Source organism: Betta splendens, chromosome 10, assembly GCF_900634795.4.
Source record: "Betta splendens chromosome 10, fBetSpl5.4, whole genome shotgun sequence".
Taxonomy (NCBI): Eukaryota; Metazoa; Chordata; class Actinopteri; order Anabantiformes; family Osphronemidae; genus Betta; species Betta splendens.
The window spans coordinates 8589383-8607380 of NC_040890.2; the positions used below are offsets into that span (position 1 = coordinate 8589383).

Below are 17998 nucleotides of genomic sequence, written 5' to 3' on the forward strand. Positions count from 1 at the left end.
CTGGAACCTTTGGAGTATTCTGGAGCTGCGGGGAGCGCGGCTAAACCCCCTGCAGCAAGAGCAGCTGAAAAGAATCTGTCTGTGAACAATGGCAGAAAATCTTTGGGCAGATTTGTGCAAAATCAGCCATGTCCTGTAGAAATGAATCAGAGCAGAGTCCATGCAAAGAGCGCACTCAGCATACTGATTCCTGCAGCAGATGATTGTGTTACACATGTAACCAAATGCAATTCTTTAATTATATGTGGAAATAAATATATGAATCGATCATGTTAAGTCTGGAAAACATTAAATCTGCAAAGACTGATTCAATGTGTTAACAGTAAACGATAATAGAACTGAAGGACCATAGATCTCTTAAATGTGGGAAGTGAAACGCTGTTATATGTAAATATAGAAGAAAACACAGGCCTGTTATAATAAATCATTTAATATATGAAAGATGAGGAATTTAAACACAACATACAGTGTAACAGACATTGCCCCACACTTACATTTCTTATAAAACGACCCATCACAGTACACATGTGGAAACTGTAAGAACAGGTACATGTTTTCTGCTGCAGTCGAGACTACAAACTGAAAACCTGCAGATAAAAAGTAAGAACAGAGACGTTTATAGTGGCTTCAGAAAACTAGAAACTAAACACCGGTTCATTCCAGACAGATCATGCTCGTGTTTTGTTTGAATGATTTGACTCAGGATGGAAATGTCAGTAATAATAACTGTGATATTGCTGTTAATGTGCCGACAAACACGCCGCCGAGGCAGCGCCGTCGCACCCCGTCGCGACCCACGTCTGCACCCGACGGCGCTCACCTTTGGGTGGAAAATCAACTGAAACGCCTCGAGACATTAGCGGACGTCAAAGCTCGAGAGAGGAGAACCGGGCAGGTTGCTCAGGTTACATGACAGTCACCTTGAATCATATGCAATAAAAAATAAACTAAAATAAAAAAGGGAAATCGCTTCAGAGCGGGGCATCTCCCAGAGACGCTGGCTCTCGCAGAGAAAGTTTAAATCCACCACAGACACATTTGTTCAACTGCTCGTTTGTGGTGACGTCTTTTTGATAATTGCATATATGTCCATGCAGGTCTTCACACAGGTGTGGGGAGAGAATAAAGTAATGTGCATCATCTTCATATCCACTAAAGCAAAATATTCAATATTCAAGATGCAACAAACAGAATATCTAAAATATCACAACACAGACACATTTCATCTGCTAAGCTTCATGTGTGTTTTGCATTGTGCTGCATAAAGGAAACGATCACTTCCAACTGAGAGAGAAGCAGTAGGTCCATGCGGATACATTCATGGTCTGCATAAGGCCCCTCCTCAGGAATTACACGACTGCCCACAGGGAGGGAGGAAATTAAGAAGGTGGTTTTTGATGCAAGGCCATTATGATAGAGAGCAGAGCATAATAAGCATTTTCCTCTCCCTTCCCGTTTCACCAACATTAAAATAATTAAAAAAAAAAAAGAATTATCCAAAGGTGGTAAAACAAACATGCTCCAGCAAGTCACCTCTGTAAAGTCTGCATATTAAAACCCAGTCATCCGGCTACTACAGATTATTATGGCATTATTGTCCATATTACCAAGGTGACTGTCTGATTATTGGCAGATGCCTCCAGACACGGCGCTGGCTGCAGATAGAGAGTGGGAGTGCTTTTTGTTTAAGAGCTGCAGCTCTGTGCTGCAGCAGAACCGACACCCGTGGCCTCCATCTGCCTTCAGCCAGATTCCTCTGTATCACTGGAAAAGCAGCAGCAGCTCCTCCATTTTGTCATGTTTAACACAGCCTGGCCTCACACGCTACAACTGAAGGTTTTAGGTTTTTTTGTTTAAATCAGGGGTACGGGCTATTCTAGATCCTGAGCAAATTACTTTCAATTACAGGTAACTGTATTTTATGACAAGACTTCAAAGACTTGTTGATCATCACATTATCTCATAAACAAAGCTAGAAGAGATAATGAGGGAAAGAATGCTGCTTTCATTCTGATCTTCGACACTGAAGTGGGACAGATTGATTTACAGCAGTTAGTGAATCAAAGAAGCCCACACGCAGTAAGAACAACATGAAATGACGAGTAGAAGTGAAAATGCCTTGCAAATGCAGCAACTTCAAATAGGAATTTAAAAGAACTCCAATGTTTCTAAATTTGACCTAAAAAAAAAAAAAGCCTCCCAGACTCCCAGACTGCAGCAGGGACTCGCACACTAATTACGCCTAAAGAGCTTCTCTTATGGAAACTCATCCATTTCATCTAAATGAAGTCATTAAGGCTCAGTCACCCCAGTACAGATGCATTGTGCAGTGCACTGAAGTTACTCATGACTCCGAAATTCAGACGAGTGCAGTTTTGTTTTATATTTCCCTTCCTGACGGAGAGTCCCATGTTTAAAAATACATCAAAATGACAGAGCTTCAAACAGGTGCAGTCTGATCAGGTAATGTTTGAAGCGCGCGTGCGTGGGAGCAAGCAACATGACATGTAGACAAAGCAGGCAATCATAGGTGTGGTTACTGCGTGATGTGTCTGCATGACACATATATAAGCAAATATAAATAGATCGGCAGGAATGTGTAAATTCTACAGACTCTGAGGCAGGAAAGTTTTTAGTGTATGTTCCCAGAATATTAAGACTACTCCTCTTTTAAACGTGTGCACACTCCTGTTGAGAACATACTAAAGTCTGTGTGCGCGTGTGTGTGTGTGTGTGTGTGTGTGTGTGTGGTGGCGGCAGGGGGTTATAGTCTGAATCTCTCCCAAACAATAATAGAATAATTGAAAAGGTTATCAAGTGAACCCAGTTTGATTTGGATGAACGTCCTGGATACGATAAAAGATGTGAGAGCAACTTTAAAAGTGAGGCCAGAGTGTTTTTATGTAGTGTCAAGCAAAGAACAACTCACAAACTGTACAGTGTAAACTCTGTTGGAACAAATTACCTCACGTCAGTTTGATCCAATGCCATCGCAGGATGAGTGCCGTTAGCATGGTTACTTTATATCAATAATCTAGTTAAGTTAAAGCAGCATTCATGTTATATTGAGACTTTGCTAATATCAAAAATATTCTAAAACAGGAAAATAAGTGATAGTGTAACATTTTCCATTGTTTTGTAATTTCTCATTTCAACTGGCACGCCTAATATTAAAGGGAGAATAACTTCACAATGTGCCTATGTAGAACTGCTTCATCTCTTGGTTGGCATTGCTAATAGATCCTGAATCGTAGCCCAACAAAACCTTGGTAGTTAGCCTGTGGCCAGCTGGTATTATTTGGTCTCCTTTAGAAATATTAACAATATCAACAACAAATAAAAAAGTGTGCATGTGACTGAGGGGTCAGAGGTAAAACCGGCACCTGGCGGACTTAAGGAATCAAAGCATGAACCCAGCATATAAATGTGTCTCTATGAATGAAGAGTAGATACAGATGGAAATTTATATACAATGACAGACAACAATAATTGTGTAATGCAGAAGACAAAATGTAAGACAAATATGGTCAAGCAAAAAGGCCCCAAACAAGCAATCCCATGTGCCCGAGGGATGCTCAGAGATAAACAACAATCTCTAGAATTAAGAATTTTCCCTGTATACTGTAGCACATACTTAGAATCCAACCCACACCAGGCTACTCCATAGAATACAACATCCTTCTATAAATCATCAAATAATACAATCACTGCAGAGCAAACAGGGAGACATTCGTGGATCTGTCAATGTTTTTTCTGCATTACGTTAGTGTATCTAAATTCAACAGACACAGATGAAAACAAAAGATACGCTTAAAAACCGGTGGCAGAAAGCTGTATTTCAGCCAGGCCCTGAGGTATTGTGGGGCAGTTTGCAGAAACTCCATGTCAAGGACAGGAAAGGGACAAAATAGAACTGGGTATTAATGGCACTTTTTACCTTTTGAGTAGGAATTTCCGCTTCCTGAAATGATGTTAAGATGTGCACGAGTTGCTGCTCGGTATGTTTTCGTTGGTCATTAGGAGATGGAGATTGGACAGGCAGTGGAATCCGTGTGTGATGGCCAGCTGACCTGTCACTCACAATCCCCTGCAGCAGGATGTGGGGATAAGTGCGTTAAAAAGTGGCTGTTTTAGTTCAACCCCTCATTGAGTGCGACGGGGGGCTCTCTGACAATTGACCTAATAAGGGGACTTGTTCTTCCTCCTCTTTGTACTCTCATCCATAGATTCTCCTGGTTGAAAAGAGTCCTTGTGTAACTATACACAACTGCCCAAAAAAAGAGAAATAAAAGAAACAGAAAAGAGTAGAGTTGTCCTCTCTATTGTCTTTGTGTCCTCTGTATAGTGTTTTTGGGTTAAATCCCAACTTAGTGGTAAACAAAATATTGGCTGTTTGGTTTGAGTGGAAGTTAATTATCTTGCCCCCCATTAAAGTGTCAGTGACAGGCAAACTATTGGTGTTTGCTTGTCTGCAGCTGTGACCGTGTGTATGTGCAGCTGAGCTCGGTGGCAAAGCAGACAGAGCTAAACGTGTGGTGGCTCTGCGTCCTCAGCTGGATGCCATTGTGTGCTGTGTTGACCTTGAGTGGGTCTGAGGGCTGTTGCGTCACCGGTCCTGTCACCAGTTGGCTTTGACAGCTCTGACATCGCTGACCAGGTTTTGAGCAAGGCAGATCCCAAATATCTGAGGAAGGGAGCCACACAGGACTTTAAGACAAATGATGCTTAGAGAAAGTGGAACCAATAAAAGAACAGGAGTAAACTGCAGCATTTAGCTTGACGTTAGCTGCTCTCACCACATGGTGGCAGTGATTACACAAGAGTCAAGCTCATCCATATTGATAGTTTTACATAAACATTTAATGTCAAGTACAAGGTTTCATTATGTTAATGCAAGTAAAACAAACTCACTCACTTACCTGTAAAAGTGCAATGCCAACAAAGATTCCAGCTACAATGATCAAGTTGTCCTGAAGCCACTTCTCAAACTGTCCTACGCAGCCCTTTGTATAGATGTATTTCTGCCGATCCAGGTCCTATAAATAAAATAAATAGAAATTACATAGGAAGAGCTAAAGTACTAGTAGACAAACTACTATATTGCCATCTGCCGTCTTTCAGTGTGGACACTGACCTGGCATCGTTTAAATAAACATCTGCAATCTGACCTATGACTAACAGTATGAGACAACAACACATTAGCTTTTTGCACACCGACTCCTTCACTGCTGAGACGTGCATGAGGAGTGAACGGCAGCTGAGTCATTCCTAGATTACAGCATGTCAGTGTCACGAAGAACATCAAGGATGTGTATCGAGTTCAATCCGGACCCTGCCTGGACTAAACAAACAGGCAGAAGATGTTTCCTGTTGCCGGACAGATGGCTGTTTGTCTTGCCAGATTGAGCCGATGGTGTATATGGTCAATTCAGACGTGGAAATTGGGGAGAAAAAATATATAAAAAAAAAAAAAAGGTATAATTTAGAGCTGCAGAGACTCTAAAAGGGGGACACAAATGGGCGTGAATAGGACCTTACACAATGGTCTCTTTGTTGCTCTTCAAGACAACTCAACCAGGAAACGTCTTTGTTCTTTTGCAGAGCCTGAAGGTTATCTTTCAACCAATGGGAGGTAAAGAGAGAACTTGGCAGCCAGTAAAAAGGTGGAAGAACTACGTTGCTCTTTCTGTGAACTTTCTCAGAAGCTATTTCAGCCCGTATCTTTGTTGTGCTGCTCTCCTCCCTGTATCGCCTGCTCTTCCTCTATCCCAGCCTGCAGTCGAAAAAAAACAAGCTGCGCCAGGAACTTACAGCACCGCGTATCACGAATGGTTTCAACGTGAGTGGTCAGAGTGTTAGCAGCAGAGTACACAGGGAAAATGAATTCCTATCAACCCGGTGGCAGGTGGTTCACTGTACTGCAGTGTGCATAGCAACGGCAATCCTTCTGACTGCAGTGGAGTGAGTTATAACAACCACACCCACACACACACACACACAGGAAGAGAGGACACACTGGCAGAACCCACTGCGTTGCCAATTACAGAGTGTAGTAAGGCTGCTCGCTACGCTATAAGTGGAGCCTAATTATCCCTGTTAGAAGAACAATCTGTTATTAAGGGAAGACATACACAGAGGAGGCCATATGATGCTTAACCCTACGCATTCTCTGTCTGTGCTGCGTTTCAGGCATACATATTATTTGTGGTTTCTGACATATTTCCAATCAGGAACGCTAAATAAAGATGGCATCAATTCCCAACTCAATTCTGGTTGGAATTGTAAGATTATATATACGTTTTCTTGAGGGTACTGAGACAAGCACAGAACAAATGATTACCCCTCCATTCTTAACACCAGCTTCAAACGGGTTTGCAGGCTGCCAGTCAACTCGTTCTCAGGAGTAATTCCACCCAGCAGCTTTGTGTCACTTTAACTGGACAGAGTAACACTAGCAGCCATTCATGCTTTATACCAAAGACTGTGATGAGAACAGGAATTGGTTCTCTTTTACTATTACGATTTTACTTAGATTTTGTCTTAGAATAATAAAACAAAACTATTAAATTAAAACCGAATAGCAGGTTTAGTATATGCAAACATAAAAAGACATGTTTTAGAGATACCAACCCCTTGAAGTCGAACATCATAACCACACTGTGTGTTGATGACATCCTCCTGCAAAGGAAATCAATCAAATCAAATATTTATGTAAATAAAATTAAAAACTAGACGCCACAGCAATGCAACATCAACTCATAAAATCCGAAACTGCATCACTCTCAAGTTATTAATTCAAAACATTATGAACAGTCGTAATATAATATAATAATAATCATAGATTTTTGCCATTAGGCGACTTACTGCAGGGTCTTTGAGGCAGCAAGAAAATGGAACTCCACAGCGCTCCCTACTGGGGTTTAAGTCAGTGCAGTTGAAGTAGATGTTCAGGTTCCAGTCGTCTGGCCCGTGAGCTCCACAACACGACCACTGAGACAGCAGCGACAACAGGCAGAGATTAGACGGCTCGCGCCAGCTAAGGGATAAAGTTATTTTCTCTGATCTGCTCTTCCAGTCGCTCTTTAGAAGATGGCTCAGGTCAACTTGGGTGTGTAGCCAGCTTACTGTGGCAGCCAGTGACTACAGATAGTGAGAGTAGATCTAATCGCCTTTACAGCCATGACACAGCCCAACATTTGCACACTCGGTAATTATTTGAAGGAATTGCTATCGAATGCAGTGCATGCCTCTCTGTTCAGAAATCAACTGCTTCAACACAGTTAGCTTATTTTTTAGAGACAGGAATGCCTTCTTCAATCAAAGGCAATTGTTGGCTGGATTCAGTTTTAGTAACACACGCTTCAGTCAGCAGGTGTGGACTCACATATTCCTGTGCAAAGTCAATAAGATTTTGCAAGTCGATGTCATCACGGTAGGCCTTGACATTGTTATTGATGAAATGGTTCAGCTGATCTTTGATCCAGTCCTTAAAGACGAAGGCAAGGATCCCTGCAGTCAACTCCAAGAAGAAGATCAATCCCAGGAACACAGAAAACTGGAATGTACGTGACAAAAACAATGACAGTAAAGAGAGAGAGAGACACGCAAACAACAATCTGACACTTCTAAAGAATTCCAAATAACTCCATCATTATTTTGCAAAGGATCATAACATTTTTCCAGCATTTCTTGGCACGGATTTAAAAAGGCACAGATATGATGTACTGTCCTGGTGCGTGTCTGGTTGTAAGGTCTATTCTGATTTGCTGCAGAAAGCGTGGCAACAAAAACTGCAGCCCCAGAGGTACCATTATATCATCCCTTTACAGTAAATGTAGGAGGAGATGCGGCTAATGATAAATGCACAAAAGCCACATTAGCGCTTCACTCTGACTTACTGCTGCTAATGGACATAGGCTGGACTTAATAGCTGTGAAGCATCCCAGCCAGCAACAAGGCAAGTTTGTCTCTGTCAGTCACAGTGTTCACATAAAAAAACTAACTGCTTAATAGTGAATCAGTATTCAAGGTACGAATAATTAAATGAATGACTGACCATTAATCATTACTTTCTGATTAAGCATGGGGTAGATGAGGGATGGTATATCCCATAAAGATGAAAGGGGAGAGTTAATTGATCGAGTGGCGTCTGTGCCGAGAAGGTTCAAAAGGTGGCTTACAAATTTAAGCAGGAAGGTATTCTCTCTGAGAGCTCCAATACAGCCGGCAAAGCCCAGGACGAACATGACACCTCCAACAACAATGAAGAGCCACACGGGGTCGAAGCCCCCTAGGTCTGTGATGGACGACAGATTGGAGAGCACACCCTGGGGACAGGCAGAAAGACAAAACAGAGCAGTTAAAAAAGTGACACTTACAAATGTTTCTATTCCAAAAGTTAACCCCAAAAAAGACAAAGCCAAGTGAAAACTTCAAGTCAAGTGGGATTGCTGCTTTCAGAGATAATGTCCAGAAATCAATAACACTGTATTTTATCGGATTACTATGTCTAATGTGTGTTCTTTAAACAACACCCAAACTTCAAATTTCCCAATTTTACTGGCAGATCTTAGTCCAGCCTAAAAAACAAGTGACTCCAAGACAAAGTTCAGAGCTTTTATTCACAAGAGTTAACAGTATCAAACAGACATCTGTCCTTCCTCTCGACAGATCCTGTCACACAACCCTAAATCTACAGAGAGCTCAGCATATCTTCCTGTGAGCCTCCAGCATGCCATACACCGACAAACATATGTTTTAGTTGAGGCCAAACCCATTTCCTGAGCTTCCACAGTGCGGAAAAAAATAAAGGGAGGACAGAATATTTCCAGTGTACTGTATCATCAGTCAGCCATCAGTCAGATATCAATCTATCAATTTTAAAGAGAGTGTGAATCGTGTGAATCAGTTTCTCACCTACTTTAGTGCAAATACAGCCAACAAGAGAAGCTATAACATTACAAACAGGAAAACTGTAATTATAATGCTTTTGTTTTTTTAATGTTATTGTCCATACTATTGATGACTGCTTCTTGTGTGTTTTTGGTTTTCGCCAAGGGTCCTTCTCACTATTTGCAGTATTAGACAGGACAGGGAGTCATAGAAGGGCAATGACCCAGCAGCAGTAGGCTGGCTTTCACTACAACACATAAGAACCATCAGTTCTGCCACTGATGTCCCACACTTTTTATACTTTGCACAGAATTGAAAGAGATTTAATTCTGAGACTTCATGGAGAACATTAATGTGCCTCTTAGTTCATTAAATATAGTCAATTTGTGTTGAATTGTGATGGTCTGGCTATAACAATCCTTGGGGTGCTGCAAAGCTAACAACATGCTAACTACCGTGAATTACAGAGATGGAGTCCTTAGAGTGAATGTGAAGGAACTAGGTTCCTCCTTTTGCAGGACAATTTACAACCTAGTGTTCATGCAGTTCCTGGATGACAAAGGCATTGATGCCATGAACTGACCCTCGTGTTCCCCTGACCTAAATCTAATTTAACACCCATGGACACCATCTTCTGACTCATCCGGAGCATGCCCCAACATTGTCAGGAGGGTACACAGACAGCATACAAGGCCATACAAGCATCCAAGTCACATTATGAGTTGCTGTGACCAACTCCAACCGCCCTGTCGTTATAACCTTTAGCTTTAGTTTGTTGGAAAAAGTTTGCAATTATGTATTGTACATTTGTATAAATTCTCAAATAATTCCGTCATCATGTTCGATAATAACCATTTATTCTCCAACACAATATTATATCTTAACAAAAAACTGCAGGCCCCATGGGAAGTTTTACAATCTTTCTGGGTACATGTTCTCAGTTCAGACATCATGTTTACTTGCCACATATGGTGAACCTAAAACATTTGCAGCTAAAAGCAGGAAGCTAAAACCTCATAGCGCTTAAGTTAAGCTCTCTGTGAATTGAGCGAGGGGATGACTACAGAACAGAAGCAATACTGCATTCTTCTGTTTTTATGGTACTGTTGTTCAGAAGTCTGTCTTCATTTGAATTTATTCATGAGGCCTTGGAACAATAGTGCAGCCTGGCTGCACACAGTGGGTTTGGAACTAATCATCTTAGTCACTCATCACTCAGCCCAACTCTTTTAAAGTATCCATGCTGTGCCACAAAGGTACTCTGGAGCAGAGTTCTAAACCACAAGTTATTAATAATTAGTATTAGAAATGCCACAAGACTGGTACAAATGTTTTGGCTGCACCAAAATTACCCTCATCAGTTAATACACCTTTACGTGCTGTCACAATAGTAGAGAGCTTTCCAAGCTCTCTACTGAAAAAACCTGTTCCCATCTCAACGCCATGAAAATTGTACTTCCAGCTAATTCTGCCCAAAGTCTGAGGAAGAATTTAAGCTATGCTGTTGAGGCAATCATGTTGCATTTCACCAGTGTGTGTTTGTACGTGCATGTGTTTATACATACCTTCTCCGCCCATGCCCACAAGCCTACACCCAGGAATGCTGCTCCCAGTAACTGTAAAACAAAGCACAAAGACGAGGCTTTGCTGTCAGGCAGAAAGCAGCAGGCGCACATATTTTAATTCATCCCAGATTATTATGGGAAAACTTTGTTCCAAGACCTGACTATTTGTCAATACAATGTAATATTTAAGACTTAAGCTTTGATTACAGAATAAAGACGCCAATGACAAAGTCATAAACACAATCTTTTACTATCAAGACTCTGTGGGTACAGATTGATCACATTTTATTCACACTGGCGTTTTTTTGGCAACACATGTAGACGAGTCTGTCTTCAACCTAATTTAAAATGTTTCCCTTTTGTATAGCACAGCAATTCATGATATCCATAACATCACTTTCCCAGCACAGCCTTGCACACATCTAATATGTCAGATGAGTACAGTCCAAACACAAAAACATTTCAAACAACAAGGGTTCTTCAGGAACTGGCAAAAGGCAGTGTGTCCATTAGGAACACAATCACTTAGAGAAAAAAGTTAATTAAGAAAACTGGCTCTTGAAGCCTGTAAACAAACATGAATCCTCAGAGGGTGTCCTATAACTTGCTACAGCCAGAGTGGATCATTACATCAGGAGGTTATTGCAGGTTGGAGCCATTGCACTGGACCGCTTAAGAGGCTGGAGGATCTGATATCCTTAGAGTTAGGGGAAAATCCCTCAGGTGTTAGCCTCTCATCCCAGACAAGGATGAATGTAGGGCTAGCAGAGATGCCAAAAACTACAAGGTGAAAGCCTAAGATGGCCACAACACCAGACTACCTCTGGACGTAAACATCCAAAGTGGTACGAAATAATTTGTAGGGTTCAGTTCCACTTGTTGCACAACATGACAAAAAAATGGCACATTGCTTATTCTATCAGCTTAGCTGCCACAAAAAATGTCATTCTTAGGGGATTTGTGATGGTAATGATCTTAACTGAAGCACATTACAATGGCAGTATTACAGCATAATAGCTGCATTGAATCAGGGTTAAATAATATTGTTAGTAAGCTGATTAAATCAAGGGTAACAGGTAAAGTGATGCCAAACATCCACTGCAAACGTCAGCAAGAACAGCGTGACAATATGTAAAACAACAACGGCAGCAGGAGCTGTCAAGTAGTAACTGAAGGAAGAGGTGAGGAAGAGGACTACTGCCAGGCTGTGCTAGTACTAGATGAGATGTTATACAGTGTGGTCGGCCTTAGCTTAAAAGAGTCAAGCCGAATGAGTAAAGATAGTCCGACAAAGATCAGATAGAAGAGCTTAAGATGACACAGTTGGGTTATTAAAGTAGTAGTAGGTAGAGCGTTGTAAATAAATACCATCTATTCTTTCTGAACCAACCTTATTAAGATAAGTGATCTTAGTTAGTGAAAACAAATTCTCACATTTTCTCAAAATGGTATTCATTGGGTTTTAATGAAACCTGTGAAAAATGCAACATTAAGGAGACTAAGAGTCCAGAATCTATACTAACTGATGTCATAAACAGAATGATTTTTATAATATATAAATGACATGTCCTAAAAATTAACACTCTTACTTCTGTCTAAGTGTGCAGATTATTTTTGGTGGTTCAGAATTGACACATTCCCTCATGCCTGCGTAAATGAAAAAAAATAAATACATACCTCTTCACTCTGGTGCTTTTTCAATAAAACACCAGCTAGACAGCTGAGCTGTACTTCTGTTATATGGACAATTTTGTTATTATTTCCGGTGAAAAGTACTTCAGAGCATGTCAAGTTGTATTTTCCCCTGCCATGGCACAGGACGACCTTGAAGCCGCATTAAGTGTTAGGTATGACAGGCCTGTTAGCTTGTCACTTTGGCTCCCCAAATCTTCTGAAACTATTTTTCTGTAGGGAACTATTTACAATAGCTTGATGTATAGAACACATAAGCAATGTGTCTATTTTTGAAGACAAAAAGCTGAGCAAGACTAAAACCAACTGAACTAAAACTCCTATTTTGATCATACTATAGAAGAGACCTGACTTACAATGAACTCGCTGCAACAATAGGTTGCACAGGACTCTGTGTGGCTGTGTATTATTTAGTTTTATAAAGCATATTCTTTGAAAAAACAGCATAATTGATCATTTTTAAAGTGTTATCTACAAACACAGCATCACATGTGGGACATTAGGGTTTGACTGAGCGTGTATTTGACTGAAGGAGTACACCGAAACCCAGCTGAACCTGCCATTGTACTGTGCCTGTGTTACTTGCTTTTATCTAAGGTTTCCCACAGTGTAACAGATAACCAGAGTCTGATTCAGGTCCTTTGAATCACACCACGTGTTAAACTATCTACTTTTCCCAGAGGCAATAATGTAGCCCAGATAACGTGATTATTGCTAAATAGTTGGTAGTATATAAAATTATAGAAATTACCCACAAATTCACATTCAACTTCATCTGAATTAGGCAATAAAACAAGTAAAATGCAGCACAGTGTGTCCTAATTTTTTCCTGACTACTTTACACTTCACTACTTCTGTTTGCTCATGGACAAGATGTGTTGGAAGCCCCTTGAGATTTGTTTAATTCAATTTTACCTCATCAAGTAAGCAATTTGTTTCCCTTTTCCTCTGCAGATGTTTTATGCTACCATCTAATGGTTTGCCATTGTCTGTGTGTGTTTGTGTTTGCATTGAACACATACATTTTAGGACTAGTTGTCCTTGTATGAGCCTCGGTATTCAAATTCCGGTCTGTTCCGGTTATTTATCTGTCAAGTGCTTGTTTAAGCTGTGTGTGTCCCACACCAAGAGGTTTCTCTCCATGTGGACAGAGTGATTATCAACACTTGAGAAGATGCTTCCCTAAGCCAGCTGATCCCATTAACCTCAACTAACTGATAGACAAACCAGGCTTCATGCTTCCTGGGCACACACACACACACACAAATGTACAGGGTATAGTCCACTCAAGCGTGACTGCCCTCTCACTGACTCAGTAAAAGCATGAATATCCAATGTGTCTACCTCTGGGAACACAGTTGTTCATGATGATATCAATGGCACTGCCTACTGGGTGAACAAAATATAAAGCTTGTCTGACCCCACAGTGAGAAAACATCATTATGTATTTTAACAATTCAGTGTATCTGACTGATTATTAACAAAAAACTCTTTATTAAAGTGGTGGCTGATGATAGAGTGAAGAGGAATTTTCCAAAGCTATTAGCTTGTATACAGATACTGGGTAAAACAGACCCAACAGAAACAAGCACCTTCTTGGAAAAGAAATCTAAATAAACCAGAGAAGAACAATTCCCTTTCAAGTGTTTCTCTATTCACATCAGATTTTATCTGAGGGAAACAAAATATACTGCTAAACAGTACATAAATCATTGCATTACATACATAAATCATCTGATCTGGCTGCATATGCTAGGGCCTCACCTGCTACTTAACCAACCATTTAATCAATTAATTATCCTGTACAAATACTGGGAAATAAATTGTGACTCATTTTAAGGCATTTGAAATTCTGTGTGATCAACGGAATAATCTCCTAATCTACAATAGTTTTCACACAAAGGCTTCATTCATATGTAAACATACAATATGCAAACAAATCCCCGACTTCCTCTAAAAGTGTCTAAGAGTTATGAATCCACAAATGGCTGCATTCACACAGTTTCCGCCTTCACACCTGTGATGTGCTCCCCAATGCACACCTTAGTGCCAAATATAACCAGACACTTAGTGCTGTAGCTGGCTAATAACACACTGTCTGCATTCTACCAACTCAGCAACTTGGTTACGGCTTAACAAGCTCTTAATTACAGCATGCAGAGCATCCAAACATTTCAGCAGCTCAGGCAGAAAATGTGATTAATTAAGTGGATGTGAGGAACGTGTCTATTCTAAGGAGAGAAGGTGTGTTGTTCAGCTTGGGTGAGAATATCTGGCTGTCAACAGCAAGCTCAGGCACTGGAAGAATTACGCAGTGGAAAAGCAATAGGTTTCAGTGCTCTACAATATTTAGGGGTCTTACAAGCACTCTGTCTCAATTTAGGCAACATTTTCGGGCCTGACAAAATCAGTATAGGAAAGACAAATGGGTTGATTTGTGGAGACTCTACCCCATCTCTCTCTATTTCAGCAATGTACCAACTTGTCTGTCAAATCCAGTTTTGCAGCACAGAGACAAGAGGAGAACATCTTCTAGTGATTATTAACGGAAACAGTCAGCGAGCTGGAACTTGTTCCACAGTTTCACGGAGAGCTGAGACACAGGACTGTTGGCTTGGTCTGAGTGTCAAACAGTCAGAAAGAACACAATATGAGTCAGGCACAGCACTATTGCCCTGTGACTCAATATTTCCTGGTCGATTGCTCAGCCCCAAGTGAAATACAGAGCACTATTCATTTGTGAGGCCAATTGTAAAACGTATCCATGTATTTTTTCCTTTAAGAAAAATCTGGCTTGTGTCATTCATGTTGGCACCTGATTTTACCATACATGAAAGATATATGGTGTATTACTCCTGCATGATGACGAGGAGTGTGGAGCAATGAGGGGGCGGTGATGAAAGAAGGAGCGAAAAAGGAGAAGAGGCAGTCGCATGGGCCAGTCTGACTGAACAAGGAGAATATACAGATTCACACCCGTTGCTCCCCCGGGTCTTTGTTCACTCCGTCGCTCTTTGTGCGTTTGTGGGTGTGTAAGGGGAGAGAAACAATACTGCCCCGCAGAGTGCGAGCACTATCGGGCGGAGGGAGAGAAAGGGTTGTTTGAAAAGGAGGAGGGCTGGGTGGCATTCAGACCGTGTGGCCTTTCGTTCAAAGAGTGTGTGGGAAGACCCTTCGGGGCACACAGACACGCCATTCCTTCACCCACAATTATTATAATAGACAGACGCACAGAGGCCACAGAGACGGGCGAGGACGCTAAACAGAGGGACTTCTCAGGCTGGAGATGAGTGAAGATGGAGGAGGGTCTCGTAAAGGAGATGTGGATGCACTTGTAACTACCCCAACAATAAACATGAGCTGTACTCAGAATCAACACAACAGCTTCACTACTTATTGCCATGTAAAAGCAAAAAGAGGAACTAACATCAGGCAGCTTTTATGTCTGGCTGAAGTGAGGGCTCTCAGCTCCTCTAGAAACTCTGGATTAACTCAGTAAAGTACTTTACACGAGCCAACAACATGCTACTGCTCAGTTCTTATTATTTCCTAGGACCACTACATGAAGTTAACCTAGAATATAAAAGCTGCCAAAAGAATCTTATCTGAGCCAAATCTGTTTATTTAGGTTTAAACATAATCACACAACATAAAAAGGGCAAAATAACAACACAAATGTCAGGATACTAGTACTTTTCTGGCTTAGTTAACCTTAAATAGTTATTATACAAAGACCTCGGGGATCTTTGAACTTGCATTGGTACATTACTAACTGTGCTAACGTTAAGCTAACGTAAACATGACATTGGTTAATACATTCAACAAAGTTAGTTTCTCACGGTTTAGTATCAATACAATTAAAGTATTTGCTTACCCAGAATGTGATGTTGAATCCAAATAAGAAGTATTTTACACAGCAGCTTACTTCGGCTCCTTTAATATGATGGTGCTTTCTGCTCATTCTTCCAGGGAGAGTTGTTGCTAACTGCCAAGCTAGCAAACTTAGTACTACTGCTACTTTAAAAGCTCGGCCAAAACTGCAGTTTCTAAACTACTGAAGCCCACATTATCTGGCTCCATTAGCCAAGTTACGCCGAGTTTACTTCGCGAGCGGCCGTGAGCGCATCAAACATATGCGGCTGATTAGGGTTTCCTCGCTTTAACCATTAGCTCGCAAGGCCAGCTAGCTCGTAACTTCTATGGCTAGCATTAGCCGCTAACAACAACAAATCCAGCGACTCGTAAGGCACAGACATTCATCCGCAGTTCAGTCGATAGTCGGGTTGGCTGGCGTCAAATTCGTGTCGCACAAAGGAAGACGGACATAAAGCAGACGGGGTTTCATCTAAACGTTTCCTCCGTTATCTGAGTCGCTGCTGCGTCGCTTGAAGTCTTCATCCTTGTTGTTTTGTGTGGAACAAGCCCCCGCTGTCATTGAGGAAATCACTGCGCTAGCTTTCGCCCTTTTCACCTCAAGAGCGGCCTCTTGTGTCCCAGCAGATATTGTGTTTTTACTGCACTGAGCTGCGTCTGCAACAAATAACAGGGAAACAGTACACATTGTACTCTTACGCAACGAGCAGATGCACAGGTGCCAAGGCTTATATTGGGTTTCACGCAGGGCAGTCATTTATGACATGCTTTATAGACCTTTATAGATCTTTTTTACATGCACGTGCAATTTCTTTGGACCAAAGAAATCATGCATCGATAATGGATTAGACAAAATTATACACAATATTCTTTATTATGTATTCCCCTATATTCCTTAATATTCCCTTTTTCAATATTTACCAACACACATCTGCAAAACTAAACCCACCCAAAAAACAGCTCTCTAGAGTCTGCATGATGCTCTCCATGTGCATGGGATCACTAATTAAAAGCAGGGCGCAACATGTATGATGAGAGATAGATGCTTTTCTTTTTCCTTTGGCTCGCAATAGAAGGAAAAGTCACAACAGCAGATAATTGAGCATGTACTGTATAATCTTGGGGGCGTGGCAGTGGAACAGTGACATGTGGCGCAGGTAGCATTAACTACTGTCATTAGTTTCACCCAAGCCTTTACTGGCATGACATGTTTGAAAAACCTACAGTAAAAAGGGTTTATTAGTAGTGACATATGCTTTTATGTTAATGGAAATGATGTGTCAAAGTATAATTCTGTTGTTTTCATTTCCATATTTTTCCCATAGTATGTTAGTATAAAAATTACTAAATTACTTGATACGTAAACGATTTAAAAGTGACACCAGAGACCATGAGTGCATATATAACTGTCTGTTTACAGAAACAGCATATGACATCAAACAACTTTTCTTCATTTGAACTTCAGGCTGGAGTCCTACAGATGGCAGTCTATGAACCTCTGATGAATGTGGCTTTGATTTCCCTTTTCCCCTGAGGACTTGTTGTTTGTGGACATTTCAGTCCAATAACATCACCACAAATATGCAGTACGTTGCACTGACAGTAAAGCTCAACACTAGAGAGTAAAACCAGAGAAATAAGTCTGGTGGTTGAGCCCATCTATTATTCCTTTGTACAATAAACAAGTTGTAGCAGACTCACAGCAAGCAGCAATTAAAGCCAGGATGAAGAGCCTAGATGAAAAAAATTACATTAACACTGATTCATTTAATCAGCATTCTATTGTTATGCCTGTTGTAATTCAGTTGTTTCTTAATAGGTCTTTAAATTGCCAGTTTATTTACCATTATACTTAATGGAATATGCTGAACATACCATATCTACACTAACAAACCCTGAATATGTGGATGTGTCAAAACAAATTCGTGTTATTTTAATATACTGCAAAGGAAAGAAATCATTGGTGTGATGTTTTG

At 40.8% G+C, this 17998-nt stretch overlaps 1 protein-coding gene across 1 annotated transcript; it reads right to left on the minus strand.

The window, feature by feature from the left end:
- Nucleotides 1–414: 414 nt before the first annotated feature.
- Nucleotides 415–16658, minus strand: tspan17 (tetraspanin 17). The gene is made up of 8 exons (XM_029165722.3): nucleotides 16024–16658; nucleotides 10458–10508; nucleotides 8181–8327; nucleotides 7385–7555; nucleotides 6865–6990; nucleotides 6631–6678; nucleotides 4920–5036; nucleotides 415–4684 (listed from the first exon to the last, which is right to left on the minus strand). Exons 1-8 carry the CDS (start codon nucleotides 16108–16110, stop codon nucleotides 4619–4621), a joined length of 813 nt encoding a protein of 270 aa, XP_029021555.1. The 5' UTR covers nucleotides 16111–16658; the 3' UTR covers nucleotides 415–4618.
- Nucleotides 16659–17998: the final 1340 nt, after the last annotated feature.

Excerpts from the sequence above, each read along its gene's own strand:
- tspan17 (XM_029165722.3), bottom strand. The coding sequence starts at position 16,110 with ATGAGCAGAAAGCACCATCATATTAAAGGAGCCGAAGTAAGCTGCTGT. Across the intron at positions 7,556-8,180 it reads ATACCTTCCTGCTTAAATTT|TTTTCTGTGTTCCTGGGATT; the intron begins GTAAGCCACCTT and ends CGTACATTCCAG. Across the intron at positions 6,679-6,864 it reads GCTGCCTCAAAGACCCTGCA|GAGGATGTCATCAACACACA; the intron begins GTAAGTCGCCTA and ends TTTCCTTTGCAG.